The sequence below is a fragment of the Monodon monoceros genome, unplaced genomic scaffold, assembly GCF_005190385.1.
Source record: "Monodon monoceros isolate NGI ecotype Baffin Bay Population unplaced genomic scaffold, NGI_Narwhal_1 Super_Scaffold_4, whole genome shotgun sequence".
Classification (NCBI taxonomy): Eukaryota; Metazoa; Chordata; class Mammalia; order Artiodactyla; family Monodontidae; genus Monodon; species Monodon monoceros.
In genome coordinates, this window is record NW_021703781.1 from 36142604 (window position 1) to 36160124 (window position 17521).

The 17521-nt window shown below is 45.1% G+C and overlaps 1 protein-coding gene across 2 annotated transcripts in view; it reads right to left on the bottom strand.

The window, feature by feature from the left end:
* VSTM4 (V-set and transmembrane domain containing 4) overlaps positions 1–17521 on the bottom strand; it is an 86197-nt gene that overhangs the window by 22621 nt on the left and 46055 nt on the right. Inside the window, exons 6-7 of one of the 2 annotated variants that reach the window (XM_029200918.1) lie at positions 3342–3448; positions 1893–1954 (exon numbers count right to left, since the gene is read on the bottom strand). In XM_029200918.1, the coding sequence (XP_029056751.1) occupies positions 1893–1954; positions 3342–3448 (169 nt within the window). Of the gene's footprint in view, positions 1–1892; positions 1955–2910; positions 2929–3341; positions 3449–17521 lie in introns of those variants that run through there. The other variant, XM_029200919.1, reaches the window with a different exon arrangement.

Here is a 17521-nt window from a genome sequence, read left to right on the forward strand (position 1 = left end):
AAATCTTTGCTTGCCCTGACCTTATGTAGATAAGCTAATTGTAGGAAGTTTTATTTTTACCTTTCTTACTTAAGTGTATGAACCTTCTCTAATTAATTTGTGTGTGTGTGGTGTGAAGTCCAGGTTATGGATCATTGTTTTTCATGTGGAGATCCTACAGACCCATCACTGTATACTAAAAATATAATCCTTTCTTCACTGCACGGCAATGTCACGTTTGTCATAAAATCAAGTGACAATACATATGTAGGTATGTTTGGGGCTCTTTATTATGTTCCTTTGGTTTATTTGTCTATTCTTGTGCTAATACCATTACTTACTATACAGCTTAATTACTATGGCTTTAATATAAATCTTGTGAATTGGTATATAAATTCTTCACTTTGTTCTTTTCCTTCAAGATTATCTTGGCCCTCTGCAAGGTCAAGATAATCTTATTATCTTACATACACATTTTAGGATTGGTTTGCCAGTTTCTCTGCCTCTCTCTCCCTTTCCCTCTTTCTCTCTTTCACACACAAATACACAGCTGCTGAACAAAATTGGCAACAAAATAATAAAAATACGATTACAAACTTAAAAGAAATTAAATCTTCATGCATCCATACTGATATAAAGAAATTAGTGAATAAGTCAATGAGGAAAGGGATCCAGCTCTTCCTTACAGAAGAATTTCAAGTAGTAAATGGAGATGGATTGAGGAAAACAGAAAATCACCATCGGTTCACCATAGTAATAAGTGCTGCAAGCAAAATCCACGGATGAATGCTAAAGTGAGTAGACGGAAGTTCAAGGAAAAACAGGCTATTTGCACAGGCTTGATGTGTCTCCCCTAAAATACCTATTAATTACTGTGGTGGTCTTCATATGTGACCACAAAGTCTCCGAGACCCCTCCCTGAATTCAGGAGGTTCAGCTTCACTCTCCTCCCCTTGAGTGTGGCCTGGACTTAATGACTGGCTTCTAACAAATAAAGTATGGAAAGGGAAAAATAGTGACTTTATACTGAAGGAAACTGGTAGACCCACCTTCACCAAGTGGTCACGGTCAACATCATAGCACGTCCGCTCCACGGGACGCTACGAGAAAGGCATATCTCCTCTGTGTTGTTCTTCCCTCAAATCCATAACCTCATTTCTAATCATCAGAAAACCTCAGAGAAACCCAAATCAAGAGACATTGTAAAAAATGCAGCTACTACTCTTTAAAAGTGTCAAGGCTGTAGAAGCAGACAGACGGAGGCGCTGGCCCTGATTGGAGGAGACTAAGGAGACAAGACCACGAAATGCGATGTGACAGCCTGGATGGGATCCTGCACCAGAAAAAGAACATTCGTGGAAAAACTGCTGAAATCTGATCCAAGTCTGGAGTGCAGTTAATGGTAATGTGCTGATGGTAACTTCTTAGTTTTGACAAATACACCATGGCTATGTGAGAAGTTAACCTTAGGAGAAGCTGAGCGAAGGGTAGACGGGAACTCTCTGTACCATCTTTCTAACTCTTCCGTAAAACTGAAGTTGTTTCAAAATTAAAAGTGTAACATGTTTTCTTGAAAGCTCTTCAGCAATCTCTTCAGAGTGGTTATCAAGACAAGTTTATACAAGCTGGTCCACTTTCTATTTTATACCTTTCTGAGTGCGATTTTTTCCCTTCTTTTCAAAAAAGGAGCATTGATAATGAAAAGTAATTCCATTTGGATTTTTAAAAAGCCACTCTGTGGGAACTAGCTATGGAGAAAAGCTGACTCAAAAGCTGACCCAAGAAGAGAGAATGCCTTTGCTTAGGAACAAAGCCCCAAGAACGTGGAGCACGTTTTCAGTCAATAAAGGTACTCCTTGGACCAGAGTTGTGTTTAGGGCTTGAGGGGACACACAGAGAATGTGGTTACTCACCAGGGCGACTTTCCTTTGTGGCTTCAGCAGCTTCGGTTTATGGAACGGGGCAGCGATGGGAGCTGTGGAAGCACATCAAAGGTTTAGTTTGCAATTCCTCCCAGGACTCTTAAAACCCACATATCACGAGCACCACGGACAGAGAGCCTCGGACATGGGGCCACTTCCGGTCCTCGTGGAGGAACTCTAGTTTCTGATCCAGGTAACAGCTGGACTGGTGCCCCTCGGGGGAGGATGATCCTCTCCTAGCCTCTAGATACGTCATCCTCTCCTCTCAACAAGGTCAACAAAACCACAGCATAAGACACCGCCAGCTACAAAGAGGTCAGATGTGAAGGTGAGAACCCGGTGCACCTGGTAAAGGCTGAGGCTGGGACCTTCCCTGGGGCTTCCTCCTAGTTGCATGCTAACGCTGACAGCGGTGACCTTTGACCCTCACAGACACCCTGGGAGGTCAGCAGGGAGGGTCTTATTGTCCCCATCTAACAGAGGAGGAAACCGAGGCTCTTCTTCTAACATCATGTAACTACCTAGTATTTAGATGAATTGGGGCTTGAACTCAAAGCCAGGCTCAACCACGTGGGTCTCTGAGTCTCATTTTCTTCTTTCGTAAAGTAGGGCACCATCTCTGCTGACTGAATGAGGTGATACAGCAGTACAACGCCTGGCGCAGAGCAGGGACAGCTCCCTTCCCTCCCCAGATCCACAAGTGTCATGCCTCGCAGGACGCTCACGCCTCCCAGCCCCTTCTGTCCACCCAGTATACGTTCAGTCTCAGCGCCACTGCCTTCCACCACAGGGCGCAAAGGGTGCCAAGGGGCCATCCTGGGAAGCCCCAGTTGAGGGATAAAATGGATCCTGTCTTTTTCCTAAATTATTCACCTGGGCAACCCTTGTATTCCCAACTGTATATCAAATCCTTTGATGTATGACCTTCTAAATTAGCCACAGTTATTTTAGGAACAATTTATAAACAGTTTTACTTCTCACCTCAGGAAATGTCCATCTTCCTCATTTATGGTGCTCTAAGTCGTAACTGGAATCAAGTAATAACCCTCATTTTAATCCCCAGAACAAATCCAAAATAAATTACACACCTGGTTTTTATCTTTAGGAAAATCATAGAGCCTTCTTTCCCTTGAATGAACCAAGAGGATGCTGACACCCCCTTGGTCCACCCTGCTATGTGCAGAGAATGTTAGTACTTCAAAGGGAAATACACTGTGGAATAGTCTGTAGAGGTTGACCCCCGCTAAAGCCATGCACGTCCAATGGCAATGCCCCCAGCCCACCTCAGGGACGGGGCTCAGTTATGACCAGAATCTAGGTGGGGTTCTCCAGACCATATAATCAGGGGTGTCACATCCTCCACCTGCCTACTCTCCTGTCCTGATCTCACATCAGACCCCAGGTGCTCTCCACATGGATGACTGCTGGCTGGCTTCCTACCTTTGGCAGGGACTGCGGGAGGAACGTCAGCTTTTTCCTTCCGCCTCTTGCCCTTCTTGGGCTGCAGTGGGACCAAGCTGGTCACGCTGGTGACAGTCTCCCCTGAGCTGGAGAAGAAAAAGGTCCTGGTGAAGGCAAAGGCAGGCTTGTTCCGGGGAAAGGAAAAGGAAGCAATAGTTCCCGGGTACCCCGTGTACCTGTGTGTACGGTAGGGTACTCTTAGAGCCGGACTGGGATCACTCTGTGCCTATCTCCAGGGATGGCTGGAGGTCTGGTACTGACCCTTGGCTAAGGATGATGAGTTGAGCTAGTTAGGGATTTGTAACGTGCTGTGTAAAGTTCTAAAATCTCTGGTGAGACCCAGGGCCGGCTTGCCTACATTGTTTTGGGGTGTATAGATTGTTTGTATGGAGTGTTTACACCTGGTTAATGGGTTTACGCAGTCTGGCTTGGTTACATCACCAGTAGGGTATTAAGATATCACTAAAAACTTCTCCTTGAGCTCCCCTAAAACCAACGTTCCTTGCACACATCTTTGTGGCTCACAATCCAGAGACAGAGCAGCACCTGTGCAAGTGAGAAGGGACCCTGGGAAGTTGCAGCTGGGAGCCCCTAGGGCCCCCCATGATTGTTCACACTTTCTCCTCCTGCTGTATGTACCTTCACCTTTAAGGTAAAGACTGAGTTAGCCCTCAGGAGTGTTGTGAGTGTTTTCAATTATCTGGGTGGTTACCTGTGTAATCACTGTAGTATCAGATTCTATGTGTTACCGTTATAACCCAAAGTAATAGGTAAGCCTTACATTACAGGTAACAAAACCAAGATTCAAAGATGCTAAGTGACTTGCTCTAAGTGACACTGTTTGTAAGCAGACAACACGAAAGCTGCAAACCCAGACTGGCCTGATGTGAAACCTGTTCTCCTTGCTACCTGTAGGGTGGAGTCCAAGCACTTCCTTGAATGGGCATCGTCTTATTTCAAATGCATCCTATGGCTCCAGCAACTCAGAGGGCAGCCTCTTTTAGAATCTCTCGTCCTCAGGCACATATTCCAGCCAGGTAGGTACAGTTACCAAGAGAGGCTTGGTAACTCCCTTGATCTCCCTAATACAAAGGATTTCTAGAAATCCGTAAGATATGACCTAATAGTCAAAATGAATGAAGGTGGTAAACAGTTTTCACACAAGAGGAAAGGCTCGTACCTAGGAAAACATGCTAAAACTTCCTCAAGAAAAAGCCAAATTAAAATGTACTGCACTTTCTTTCTGCACATATCAGAATGGCAACAACCAAACTGAAGGCAAAGCACTCTTTTGGCAAGGGTGTGAGGAATCAGGCACTCAGAAGTATTGCTGGTACAAGTGTAAACCCTTCCTGATGGAGGGTAATTCGGCAATCAGGATCACAGGCGCTATCAGAATTACAGAGGCTTATACTCTGTGACCCAGCAATTTCACTTCTGGGAATTTATTCTGTAGATATCCTTGCATGGGTATGAAATGTACATATAAGTCATTATAGTCCTGTTGGTAATAGCAATAGATTAGAAACAACCCAACTGTCCATCAGCGGGGGACTGGTTAAGGAAATTATGGTGAATCCACAAATCCACACACGGGGTCCTTTGTAACTGTAATGAGGGATGGGGAAGCTATTTATACAGGGATAAGAAAAGACACATTGTTAAGTGAAAAAGCTAGGTGTTGGACAATGTGTAAAATGTGTCATTTCTTTTGTATAAAAATACAGAAAAATAATATATATTAGTATTTATGTACACAAATAGAGAAACTTTGGAAATATTCACAAGAATTTAAAAATAGTGGTTCCTTAAAATGGGGGTGCTGAGGAAATAAACAAAAGGAAGATTGGACAAGGAGAATTATTTATTAGTAGTATTATTACATATTACATAACATAATAATAATATAATTAATAATTGTATTATATAATATATTATTATATAATATAATAATATGAATTATTATTACATATATATTTAAATTAATATTTAACTTTAAATTTTAATTACTAAATCATGTGATTGTATAATCTTTGAAAAACTGTAAATTAAACACTAATAAATATTTACATATATTTAATAAAAGAAAACAGACTATTCTAATATAGTCCTGGAGTTTTAAAAATAAACAAAGACTGAGTCACGTTGTAGGGAAATTTCCAAGAATACAGTTCACACTGAGAGTCCCCAAAGACAGCTTATTTTTATTGGGAACAGAAATTCTAACTGGCCATGGCTTTAGAGTACAGGGTCAACTGTGTAAATTTACAAATAGCCAAAAGGGATGTGTGTTTACAAAACTCTGGCCACAAAGAGAAAACAAGGGATCAGAAACCCTCAGAACTGTTTAAATACACAACCACACATACAGCTTCATTTCCTAGCTTTTTAAACTCTTGAAATGTTTATTTTTTCTTTCCATTATAAATTAATGCATGTTCATGTTTTAAAATGGTAATTACAAGCATGGAGACGAAAGAAAATAAGTCTATCGTAACCAAAACATGATCTTCATAAATATTTCCAGCCTTTTTCCTCTTCCTTGTTTTATTTTTTTAAAAAGACTTTATTTTTTAGAGCAGTTCTATGTTCACAACAAAATTGAGCAAAAGATACAGAGATTTTCCATAGACCCCTGACCACCCCCATTATGAACATTCCCACCAGAGTGGTACATTTGTTTTAATTGATGAAACTACCTTGACACACATCATCACCCAAAGTCCACAGTTTACATTAGGGTTCACTCTTGGTGTTGTACATTTTAGGGGTTTGGACAAATTTATAATGTAGCCATTACTGTAGTATCATACAGAATAGCTTCCATGCCCTAAAATTCCTCTGTGCTCTTCCTGTTCATCCCTCCCTCCCCCACCTCTGGCAACCACTGATCTATTAACTGTCTCCACAGCTTTGCCTTTTCCAGAATGTCAGATAGAGTTTGAATCATACAGTATGGAGCCTTTTCAGATTGGCTTCATTAACTTAGAAATATGCAGTTAAGTTTTCTCCATGTCTTTTCATAGCTTGATAGCTCATTTCTTTTTAATGTTGAATAATATTCCATTGTCTGGATGTACCAGGGTTTATTTATTCATTCATCTACTGAAGGACATCTTTTTTGCTCCCAAGTTTTGGAGATTATGACTAAAGCTGCTGTCAACATCCATGTGCAGGCTTTTTGCGGACATAAGTTTCAACTCTTCCTTGGTTCTTATACATTGTCTTTTTAAAAATAATATTGGGGCTTCCCTGATGGCGCAGTGGTTGAGAGTCCGCCTGCCGATGCAGGGGACACGGGTTCGTGCTCCGGTCTGGGAAGATCCACATGCCGCGGAGCGGCTGGGCCGGTGAGCCATGGTCGCTGAGCCTGCGCGTCCAGAGCCTGTGCTCCGCAACGGGAGAGGCCAGAACAGTGAGAGGCCCGCGTACCGCAAAAAAAAAAAATAATAATAATAATATTGTATTACAATTTTGCATCCTTCTTTTTACTTAATCTACACTTTCCATATTGTCACATCCTCCCACCATTCCAGTGAGAAGACATGCCCACAGTTTGCTTAGCCCTCCCCTGACATCTAAACATCTAATTTGTTTCCCAGTTTGATATACAAATAACATTGCTATAAATATATTTGTGCATAATGGTTTTCCATTCTTAGACTTTTGTTTTTGGATTCTTAGACCTGGAAATGCTAGTTCACAGGGGAGGATCATTTTAAAGGTTATTCAATACCCACCGTCAAAAAAAAAAAAAATACCACTGTCAAAATGATTTCCGACAAGTTAGTACTACTTTATAGCCTCTTGGTCAATGGATGAGGGCATTTATCTTTTCATCCTTTTTAACATCAGATTTATCAGTTTAAAAAATTTCTCACTTAATGAAGAAAAATGTGATATCTCCTTTTACTTGCATTTCTTTGCTTGCTAGGAGGAACATGTCCCGTGTTTGTCTGTGTTTCCTTATTTATGAATGATGTATGGACACCTTCTGCTGTTATTTATTAGGATTGTGAGTCATTCTTATAGATTTGTTTGCATCTTTGACATCAACCTGACATGCTTATTGCAAACATTTCCCTACTTTTGAATTTTGCCTTTTTGTTAAATGCATGGTCATTTGTTTTTGCTAAAATCGTTTGATAGTTTCTTTTTGTCTATTGCCCCTGAGTTGGGATTATCTTCCCCAGTTGCACCTCACACCCCACAAAATCAAATAATATTCCCCCTTCCTCTTCTCTTTCCTTGGCTTTAATTCTTTAGCTCTTTAATATAAAATGAAAATTTTGAGACATCATAAACGTAGGCCATTATGCCCAGGGCTTTCAGTAAGGTGAAAAAAGATCTGCTTTGTCATCACCATTCTCCTTGAAAACAGTAAAACTGCACTAAACTCAATTTAGTTCTACTTCATACCTCAATCATGAGCACTCAGATACAATGAGTCACCACGATGACATACGATAGACAGGGATTCCCTCAGAATCTGACGTCTCGCATTGAGCCAGCAGGGATGGTAGGAATTTTTGACAAAGTCCGTCTTATGATTCACTTACGAGAAAAGTTATTCTCCATCTTGGGTTGCAACAGGACTGTATTTTGTGTCTGACACAAGGGAGTGGGCATTGCGGGAGCCAGTCAAACCAAGGAAGATAGAAAATAGGCCGGAAACTCCAGCTAAATTAGAGAGCTGTGTGATCGGAAAGAAGTGCTATTTGTGGGGAACAGGGCTGTTTTTCTGTCTCCAACAAGGGTGGGGCAGGAGGCGCACATGAGGGACCCTTGTTGTGACATGTACAAAGTTCCGGCCTGGCCGCCTCTCATAGGAGTCTCTGTCCCACAAAGACTAGGCACTTCTGCTCTGTGGCACGTAGTGGCTGGATCTAGCAAACGGGCACTGGACAGGGGCAGAAAGCCTGCACTAAATTTGCTTCCACTCTGACTAGAGAGGTGATACAGGACAAGTCACTCACTTCCCTGGGCCGCATCCCCCAACCTGTAAGATGGGAAGATGTACCCTCGCTATCTATCTCACGGGGTCATAGTTAGGGTCAGATAAGAAAGCTCAGCCTAAATTAGATGGGGCATGAAATGGCTAAACAGCATGGATCCTAATCTCCAGCGTGTAGATGCAGTAGCAGGGTAGAGGCATGTCATGGTGTTACCCAGGGAAAACAATTTTGCTACTTGGGTATCTCATGATGCCATGTCTTGGCCCTGAAGGGAAGCACAAACTTCAACTTAAACCTTGATCAGAAAATCTTTCTGCCGAGGGAGCACAGTGCACCCTCCTAGAGCCACAGACGTAGCAGTGCTGTACAAGTGCCAAGCAGGACAGAGCAGGCGAGCAGGGCGTAGAGAAAGGCTGAACCCCTGAGCAATGGGTGGCCACTCCAGGACACTAGGTAAAGCAGGCAACCTGGATTTTACCAGGCACTGAACAAATTGTGAGCAAGCATATTTTGCAGAAGCTAAAGTTAATAAGAGCTATGTCTGTCTACCCTATGCAAAGCACTGTGAAAAGTACCTGATATCCATAATCTCTGACCTGCCCAGATGGGAAAATTAAGCCTCAGAGAGGTCCAGGCAGGAGATCTGGGATCTGATCCAGGTGGACCTGCCTCCTTGGCCCTGAAGCAAGGACTCTGAGCCCAGCCCAGACAACAGAGAACAAGAGAACTAGGGAAGGAAGAAGGCCAATCAAGCCAGACCTACAATGGCTGCTCTAGGCTTAAACCAGCTCCCCAAAAAGGTACCGGAAGGCGATATCAGCATTCCACTGCACTTTTAGTCTATACTAAATCCAGGACTGTTACAGCTGCTCAAAGCCCTGCCCCAGTGGGAGGAAGAGGGGCCAGCCTGAGTGCTAGGGTCCCGGAGGCAGGAGCAGTGACTGGTGCCCAAGACCAAGGGCCATCCTGGCCCAAGACTGGGCAGAGAAGGAGGGGAGCACATGCCTGTCCCTGGGATTGTCTGAAATAAACAGTATCAGCTGTCCAAAGGGAGGTGGGTGTGGCCAGGCCAGCCATGTGGAAATTCTGTGCCTCTACAACTAAGTGTGTCTGGGAGCAGAAGAAAAAAACAATAGTATAAACTGAGATGACCTCACCAAGGAACATTTTTAAAATGAAGACCCAAACACCCAGGCACACCTTGCTTTCATAAGTGAATGTGAGCTCAAAGCGCCCTCATACCGAACCACAGCGCCTGTGCATAAGGAGTGCCACCCCTCCATCAAATACCTGCCTCACTGGGATACACCAGAGGAGCAGTTAACTGTTCCCACCGAGGAGCATTCAGACACCCAACCTTCATCCCCCAGGTGCCTGGTGTTTCCCCGGATCCAGGACAAGCTTTGTGCCTCCACATATGAACTATGTCCCCTTGGGGTCTGTTCAATCCCGTTTCCGGCTGAATGAGCAGAGGATCCTCATCCTGGCATAAAGCTGTCCGTCACATACTGTAGAGGGATTCAGTGTGGCCTGAACTGGGATGGCTGGGATGCCAAAGTGTGGTCTGTCGGGCAAAAGATCCTGACCCAGAAAGCCCTCCACGAGCAGGGCTGAGGAAGATGTGCCAATCTGGCCCTGCCAGCATCCTTCTGGGCCTGCCCGCCCTGAACCCTTCCCGCTCCCACACCAGCTTTGAAAGTCAGTGTTTCCGTTGATCCATTTTACCTTCCGAAGTGTCCACGTGCTTCCTTTCCTCCAGCCTGCACACCTCAGTTCAGACCGTGAGAACTCACCAGGACCCCCAGAGGGCTTCTTCCTCAGTTCCTCTCCGAGCAGCTCCAGGCTGCCTTTCCAAGACTGCCCGCAACACACTCATCACCCTATAACCTTGTACCTTGCAAGGTCAAGTGTGGAATCTTGCAGGAGGAACGCAGGTCTCAACAACTATGTTAGCATCTCACTGTCGTTTACAATGACAGGTCCCCCGCCCCAGGTAGCTGCCATTGATAAAAGCCAAGGACTAGTGCAAATAGGGCGAATTTCCTGACATCTCGCTCTAGGCTTTTGAAAGTGCTCCACGGGCTTTCCTTGCCACACGAGGTCAATCAACAGCACGTGCCGAGGAGCTGCGTACAAGTTACAGAACTTCACTTTCGAGGCAGACGAATGGTGCCTCCCTTGAGATGACTCTTTCTCATAAATGAGTGACACGTGTCAAGCACGTAGAACTGCATCTGGTACGTTGTGTCACCCATGACTATCTTACCAGCATTATGATCATCATTATTATGGAATCTGCTCTCCGAGTCCTTGAGTGGGGACTGGACGGACATGGCAGGGTTCCCAGAAACCTGGGCCAGAGCGGGCACACCTAGAAAGGACCTGCAGACCCCGGGGGTCCTGATGCGTTACTTTCTGCTGCTTTCATCCTACGTATGACATTTTTGCACACATTTCGTGAAGAACACCAGGATAAAAGCCGCTCCTTCGTGAGGCAGTTGCCAAGGCACCTCCCTGTCCGCAGCCTCCCATGGCCTTTCATCATAAATGGTTTACATCACCTCAGAGGTTCTGCCGGGCCTCACCGTGAGAGCTTGTCCTTCCTGGTCCCTGCCAGTTTCACAGAGTCTGCACAAAGGCTTGGAGGTGGGTTAGTCTGTAAGTTTGAAATCTCTGAACACTAACTGGTAAGGTCAGGAGGTGCTTCCTTAATATTGGTGGGCCAAAAAGTGCCTTCAGTTTTGTAAGTAAAAATAAAAGACACATTTTTCACTTTCACCAAGAACTTTAGTGAAAAACGTATTCACCCTTTTGTTCCACTACCTTCTGCCATTTTTCAGGCAACTTCATGATTCCATCTTCCCAGAACTTTTTTTTTCTTAACATCCTTATTGGAGTATAATTGCTTTACAGTGTTGTGTTCATTTCTGCTGTATAACAGAGTGAATCAGCTGTACGTATACATATATCCCCATATCCCCTCCCTCTTGTGCGTCCCTCCCACCCTCCTTATCCCACCCCTCTAGGTGGTCACAAAGCACCGAGCTGATCTCCCTGGGCTATGCGGCTGCTTCCCACTAGCTATCTATTTTACGTTTGGTAGTGTATATATGTCCATGCCACTCTCTCACTTTGTCACAGCTTAACCTTCCCCCTCCCCATATCCTCAAGTCCATGCTCTAGTAGGTCTGTGTCTTTATTCTCGTCTTACCCCTAGGTTCTTCATGACCTTTTTTTTTTCCTTAGATTCCATATATGTGTTTTAGCATACGGTATTTGTTTTTCTCTTTCTGACTTAGTTCACTCTGTATGACAGACTCTAGGTCCATCCACCTCACTACAAATAACTCAATTTCATTTCTTTTTATGGCTGAGTAATATTCCATTGTATATATGTGCCACATCTTCTTTATCCATTCATCTGTAGATGGACACTTAGGTTGCTCCCATGTCCTGGCTATTGTAAATAGTGCTGCAATGAACATTGTGGTACATGTCTCTTTTTGAATTATGGTTTTCTCAAAACTTTTTATCTTTCTGAGCAAAAAACTGTCCCAGGTGCCTTTTACAGTCTTCCAGGGAATTGAAATTTTTTCCATTAAGATAATTTTGTAAAGTAAATGGAAATCCGAAGGTGCAATGTCTGGTGAATACAGCAGATGAATCAGAACTTCCCAGCCAAGCTGTAACAGTTTTTGCCTGGTCACCAAAGAAACATGCGGTCTTGCATTATCCTGATGGAAGATTATGCGTTTTCTGTTGACTAATTCTGGTTGCTTTTCGTCGAGTGCCGCTTTCAGTTGGTCTAATTGGGAGCAGTACTTGTTGGAAATAATCGTTTTGTTTTCTGGAAGGAGCTCATAATAGAGGACTCCCTTCCAATCCCACCATATACACAACATCACCTTCTTTGGATGAAGACCGGCCTTTGGTGTGGTTGGCGGTGGTTCATTTCACTTGCCCCATGATCTCATCGGTTCCACCTTGTTGTACAGCATCCACTTTTCATTGCCTGTTACAATTTGTTTTAAAAACAGAACGTTTTCATGATGTTTCAGTGGAGAATCGAATGTGGAAATATGGTCAGGAAGGTTTTTTTCCCTTAACTTACGTGGAACCCAAACATCAAAGCGATTCACATAACCCAGCTGGTGTAAATGATTTTCAACCCTTGATTTGGATATGTTGAGTACGTCGGCTGTCTCCCACGTGGTATAATGTTGATTGTTCTTAATTATTGTTTTGATTTGATCGCTATCAACGTCAGCTGGTCTACCTGACCGTGGAGCATCGTCCAGTGAGAAATCTCCAGCACGAAACTTCACAAACCACTTTTGACACATTCGATCAGTCACAGCACCTTCTCCATACACTGCACAAATCTTTTTGTGCATTTGGGTTGCGTTCTTACCTTTCTTGAAATAATAAAGTGTAATATGCCAAAAATGTTGCTTTTTTTCTTCCAACTTCAATATTAAAAAGGCTACACAAAAATCCACCAATTTTGATGTCTTTTTTTAAATGCACGCTGATATGACAGCTGTCACATACGATCTAACAAAATTGTCTCGAATGAAGTTAAAGACAACTAAGTGCTACTAGTGCCAGCTTACGGAAAAAACCGAACGAACCTTTTGGGCCGCCCAAAATTTAGCAGTTCTATGTAGTGTTGGTCTTAGGTCATAAGAATAAAAGCAAGGAGAGGTCCCTGGGGTTACCTGCTCAGCATCCACTCCCTGCCCCCTAGGGCTGAAGGTACATGTTTGGGTGGCACTGACCCCCACCCCCTGCTTGGCACAGTTTTATCCTCTGGCCTTAGTGCTTGGTTCAGGTTGGTCCCATAACAGTGAGTTCAGTTGTGTTTGCTCATTAGGAAGCAAGATGACTCCTTCGTGAGGCCAGGGGTGAAAGCACGTGCTGCCACCGTTCCCTTCCCAAGGGGAGCTGGCCTGGCCTGAGGACACATCAAAGCCTGGAGGCAGCACTGCCCAGAGAAGGGCTGGGAGCAGAAGCCACTGCCCTAAGGACCCTGTGCCCCCCGGAGCAAAGCCCACCCACTGCAGCATCCCCGGTCAGGTGAGCCAGCCAAGTCCCTTCCTGGGTAAGACCATCTGAGCTGGCTTTTCTGTTACCTGGAATCAAAAGGTCCGTAAATAGTAGAGAGGGCTAGCTCTTCATCTAAGAGTTGGCAGTTTTATTCATGTTCTTGATCTGGGGAGATTAATTTGTACCTTGCAGGGTTTTTATGAGGATCAGACGTAAATCCCATAAAGTGTTCAGCTGCAGAGGTACACGGGCGCTCCCTGAGTAACTATGAGGAATTAGTCCACAGCCGGTATTATCTCACTGAATCCTCACAACGACCCTGAGCCACAGGGACAAAGGCAGGTTTGTGCCCATTTTGTGGAGGGTGAAATATTCCCAGAGAAGCTGAGTGACTGGCACAAGCTGCTGAGTGGCACAGCTCAAACTGACACTAAAACCAGGTAGATGTTTGTCACGTTATTCCAGGAATAACAACCGGGTCCCATCACACAGGCCTGTCCTCCTCATGCCTGCCTCTGCCTAGGGCTCTGGAAGGAGGGAGCTGAGCCTGAGCCCTGGGGTGGGGCGAGGATAAGACTGCACAGCAGTGATGTCAGGGATGCAGGAGGAAGGTCAGGAGACACACACCCAAGTCTGCCATCCCTGCCCTCGCCCCCTTGCTTGCTCAGCTGAATGCGGACAGAGGCTCAGACGCCCACAAATCGATGCCTATGACCAGAGGGATGCACTTTTCAAAGTCAAGGGCTGCAGGGAAGCTGCAGCCACCCCCAGCATTGATAGCCAAACACTTCCCGCTTCTCCTTCCATTGCCTTAACATTTCTGCAGCATCTACTTCTTGTTCATTTGTGTGAATGCCAACACCAAAGCTCTCACAGTCAGATCCAAGCTTCCCAGCACACCTATGCTAATGTGTGAGTCCTGGAGCCAGGTGGCCTGGGCTGGCAGCCCTCACTGTTCTTCCTCTCACTGGCCAGGAGACCTCACCAACATCGACACTTTTTGTATTGGTTTCTCATCTGTAGCATGGAGATAATCACAGCACCCACTCACGGGGTTGTTGTGAGGCGGGAAGAAGATGGTGTGTGTCCCATGCTTAGCACTGTGCCAGGGCACGGCATTTAATAACAGTGTGGCTCCGTTACTGTTATTACTATGATGACTGCCATCCCCTGGCATCTGGCCCTGCCACCAACTCCAGCCTCACCTCCCTGCTGCTCTGCCCTGAATCTCCACGGTTCCTCACCTCCATGGACTAAATTCCTTCATCTGCTGTGCTTTTCTCTCCCCAGTTCTGTGTGCTGCCCTCCCCCAACCCTCTTCTCCTGTAATGCTCTTACTCACCCTTCAAGACTTGGCCTAGATTTCACCCCCAGGAAGCCTTCCCTACCACCCACAGACCCCTGGGACAGGGTTAGGAGCACCTCCTCTGGGTGTCCGTGACAGCTCCGTGGGCATCCCATGGGTGCTGCCACGGTCTTGTTTCTCTGGGTCTCCTACTAGATGCAGACCTCAGGGCGTGGGATGTGTGTCATTTCATCCTTGTTCTATGGGCCTTACAAGCTTACAGAAGAATCAATCGTAAGTACTGACTGAATAATAACAGAACCATTTGCATAGAGCTCACCATTTACCTGTTGGAAGCACTTTATACAGACTAACTCATGAAATCCTCCCAACACACTATATGCTAGGACAATTATTGCCCTCATTTTATCAGAGAGGTTGAAAAATTAGCTAAAGGCACACAGCAATCAGTGGCAGAGCCCAGATGTGAACTGAGGCAGCCTGGCCACAGAATCTTTAACCATCACAGCAGATTGCCTTTCACAGAAGGAATAAATGTTCTATAACACTGCTACTATTCAATATTATACAAATGAAGCAAGTAGTTACATATCTTAGTTTTGAGCATATATCTTCATATTCTCTTTGAAATCACATCTCTGCCTTCACTCTAAATCCTGAACAAATCACTTATTAAATCCCATACTTCGACTGTGGGAGTATCTTTAAAAATCTCTGATGGTTCAGAAAAGACTGAAAAATGCTTTAAACTAAGCTCACAAACTACAGTAAAACTGTGCCTGTAATTTATCCAACATGTAAACAGTCTATGGCCCTGACTCTTTATCCTTGAGAAAGTGTGTGCGCCAGAAAACATGAAGAAAGCTTACACAACTTCAGCGGTAACTGCATCAGCACAGGTGACACAATGTCCACTTTAATTGCTCCCATTTGCAAAAATTTAGTATCTCAAACCCATAAGAAGAGGTCAAGCAAAAGGTCAGGAAACGTACTGGCTGCGAATCGCCTTTTAGGTGCCCCCGTCCACCCTCTTGACAATTTTCTTGAACTTGAAGAAAGGCACCTGAGTGCACTGAGGAGGTATCATGGTATGAAAACACATTATAACTCTATGAAATTGGTGGCATTTCAACTAAAATGTGGTTTTCCGGGACTCTGGGGTACAGTTTCATACCTACCAGTTGAGCTGCTCTCAGGGCTGCTTTCCCCAGGGAGGGCACACTTAAAATCTTGCAGAATCCTGAGACGCTCACTAAGGCCTGGGTCTCTGCTCCGGGAGAGGGCACTCTGCCGTCAGAAAGGAACTGTCCCCAGCCCCAAAGGTCAAGGCCGCCCCTCCCAGGAAATGGCAACTTCCGACTTCAAGGATGACACACATTCGAGATGAGACTTGTTTTCCTTCTGTTTGAGCTTCTCTCAATAAGTCATGGAAGTCCCTAGAGTCCCCGGGTTCTGCCCCAGTCACTTGGCAAGGTCCCTGTCTCAGTGACCACAGCCTCAGCGCCAGCATGTGGCCTCTTCCTGAGGGTCCCTCCCCTGCCTGAGGGTTTCTGTTCCTGGCATCTTGCCCTGGTCCTGTGCTCTCTGCCCATTCTCCCTTAGGAGGAAGTGGTCAGAGGACAGAGAAGGACATTTGTCCCGATCACAGCTTGAGACTCCAGGGCCCGGCTGCCCACTGCCATAGCACAGATGAAGGAGTCGGGATCTGGGAGCCCTCTGGCACAACAGGGACGGAACAAACAAAAAAATGCCTGGGCTGCAGAGGCAGAGAACAATTCAGGTCAAGGCCAGTTAAAATGGCAAGGATTGACCAGTTCACAAGTGAGGCCCCGTGGCAGGGAATGGGCTGCACTAGGTCAAATCAGCATGAGGTTCTAATAGAAAGATGAATGCAAGTCAGAAGGGCACCCGCTACCAGGTTCATGGGGGCAGACCTGGCCCCTGCAGGGTCCTGGGGTGCAGTGGACTAGAAGAGGCAGGCTTTTCCAGAGGCAGATCTGTGGGCTGGCCCAACAGGAGATACGCCAACAGGGAGCGCTCAACTCAGGCGCCCAACCAGTTTCACTGACAGCACCAGCGGGTAGATGGGGCAGCATTTAAGCGGGACTCTGTGGTCATCTCTGACCTCTGGCAGGCATCGCAGGGCTCGGGGAGACCAAACTCTAATGCCCACCAGGCTGGGGTGACATCTTCACTGTACTTCCAGCCTCAGCACCAGCTCTGAATAGGTGCAACTGAAGGGGAAGGCCAGGGAATGGAAGGAAGTGGAGCCCAAACTCCCGCACCGCTTGCTAAAAACGTAAGGCCAGATGCTAGACCACAGCATGCAAATCCTGAGAAACACTGGCAGGCTGGTCCCTCCACAGCCTCTGATCACCTGAGCCATAACCTTCCCCCACGCCTGAAATGCCGGCTCTTGGAGCCTTTTCGGGGCATATGCTTTAAAAAAGAAACAAATTGCTTTACTGAAGCATAATTTACTCCCCATAAAATTCACTGATCGTAAGTGTACAATTCAATAATTTTAGTAGATTTATAAAGTTGCGCAACCATCACCGCGATACAGCTTTAGAACATCCCTATCACCCCCCAAAACTATAAATAAATAGTTATTTATAGTTAATCCCTATTCAGCCCTAAGCAACTACTAATCTACTTTCTGACTCTATAAATTTCCCTTTTCGGGACATTTCAAATAAGTGGAATCACACAATATGTAATTTTTTGCATCTGGCTTAGCTGACTTAGTACAACGTTTTTGAGGTTCACTGCTGCGGTAGCATAGATCAGCAGTTTCTTACTTTTTATTATCAAATCGTATTTCAGTGAATGAATTACTAAATTTTGTTTAT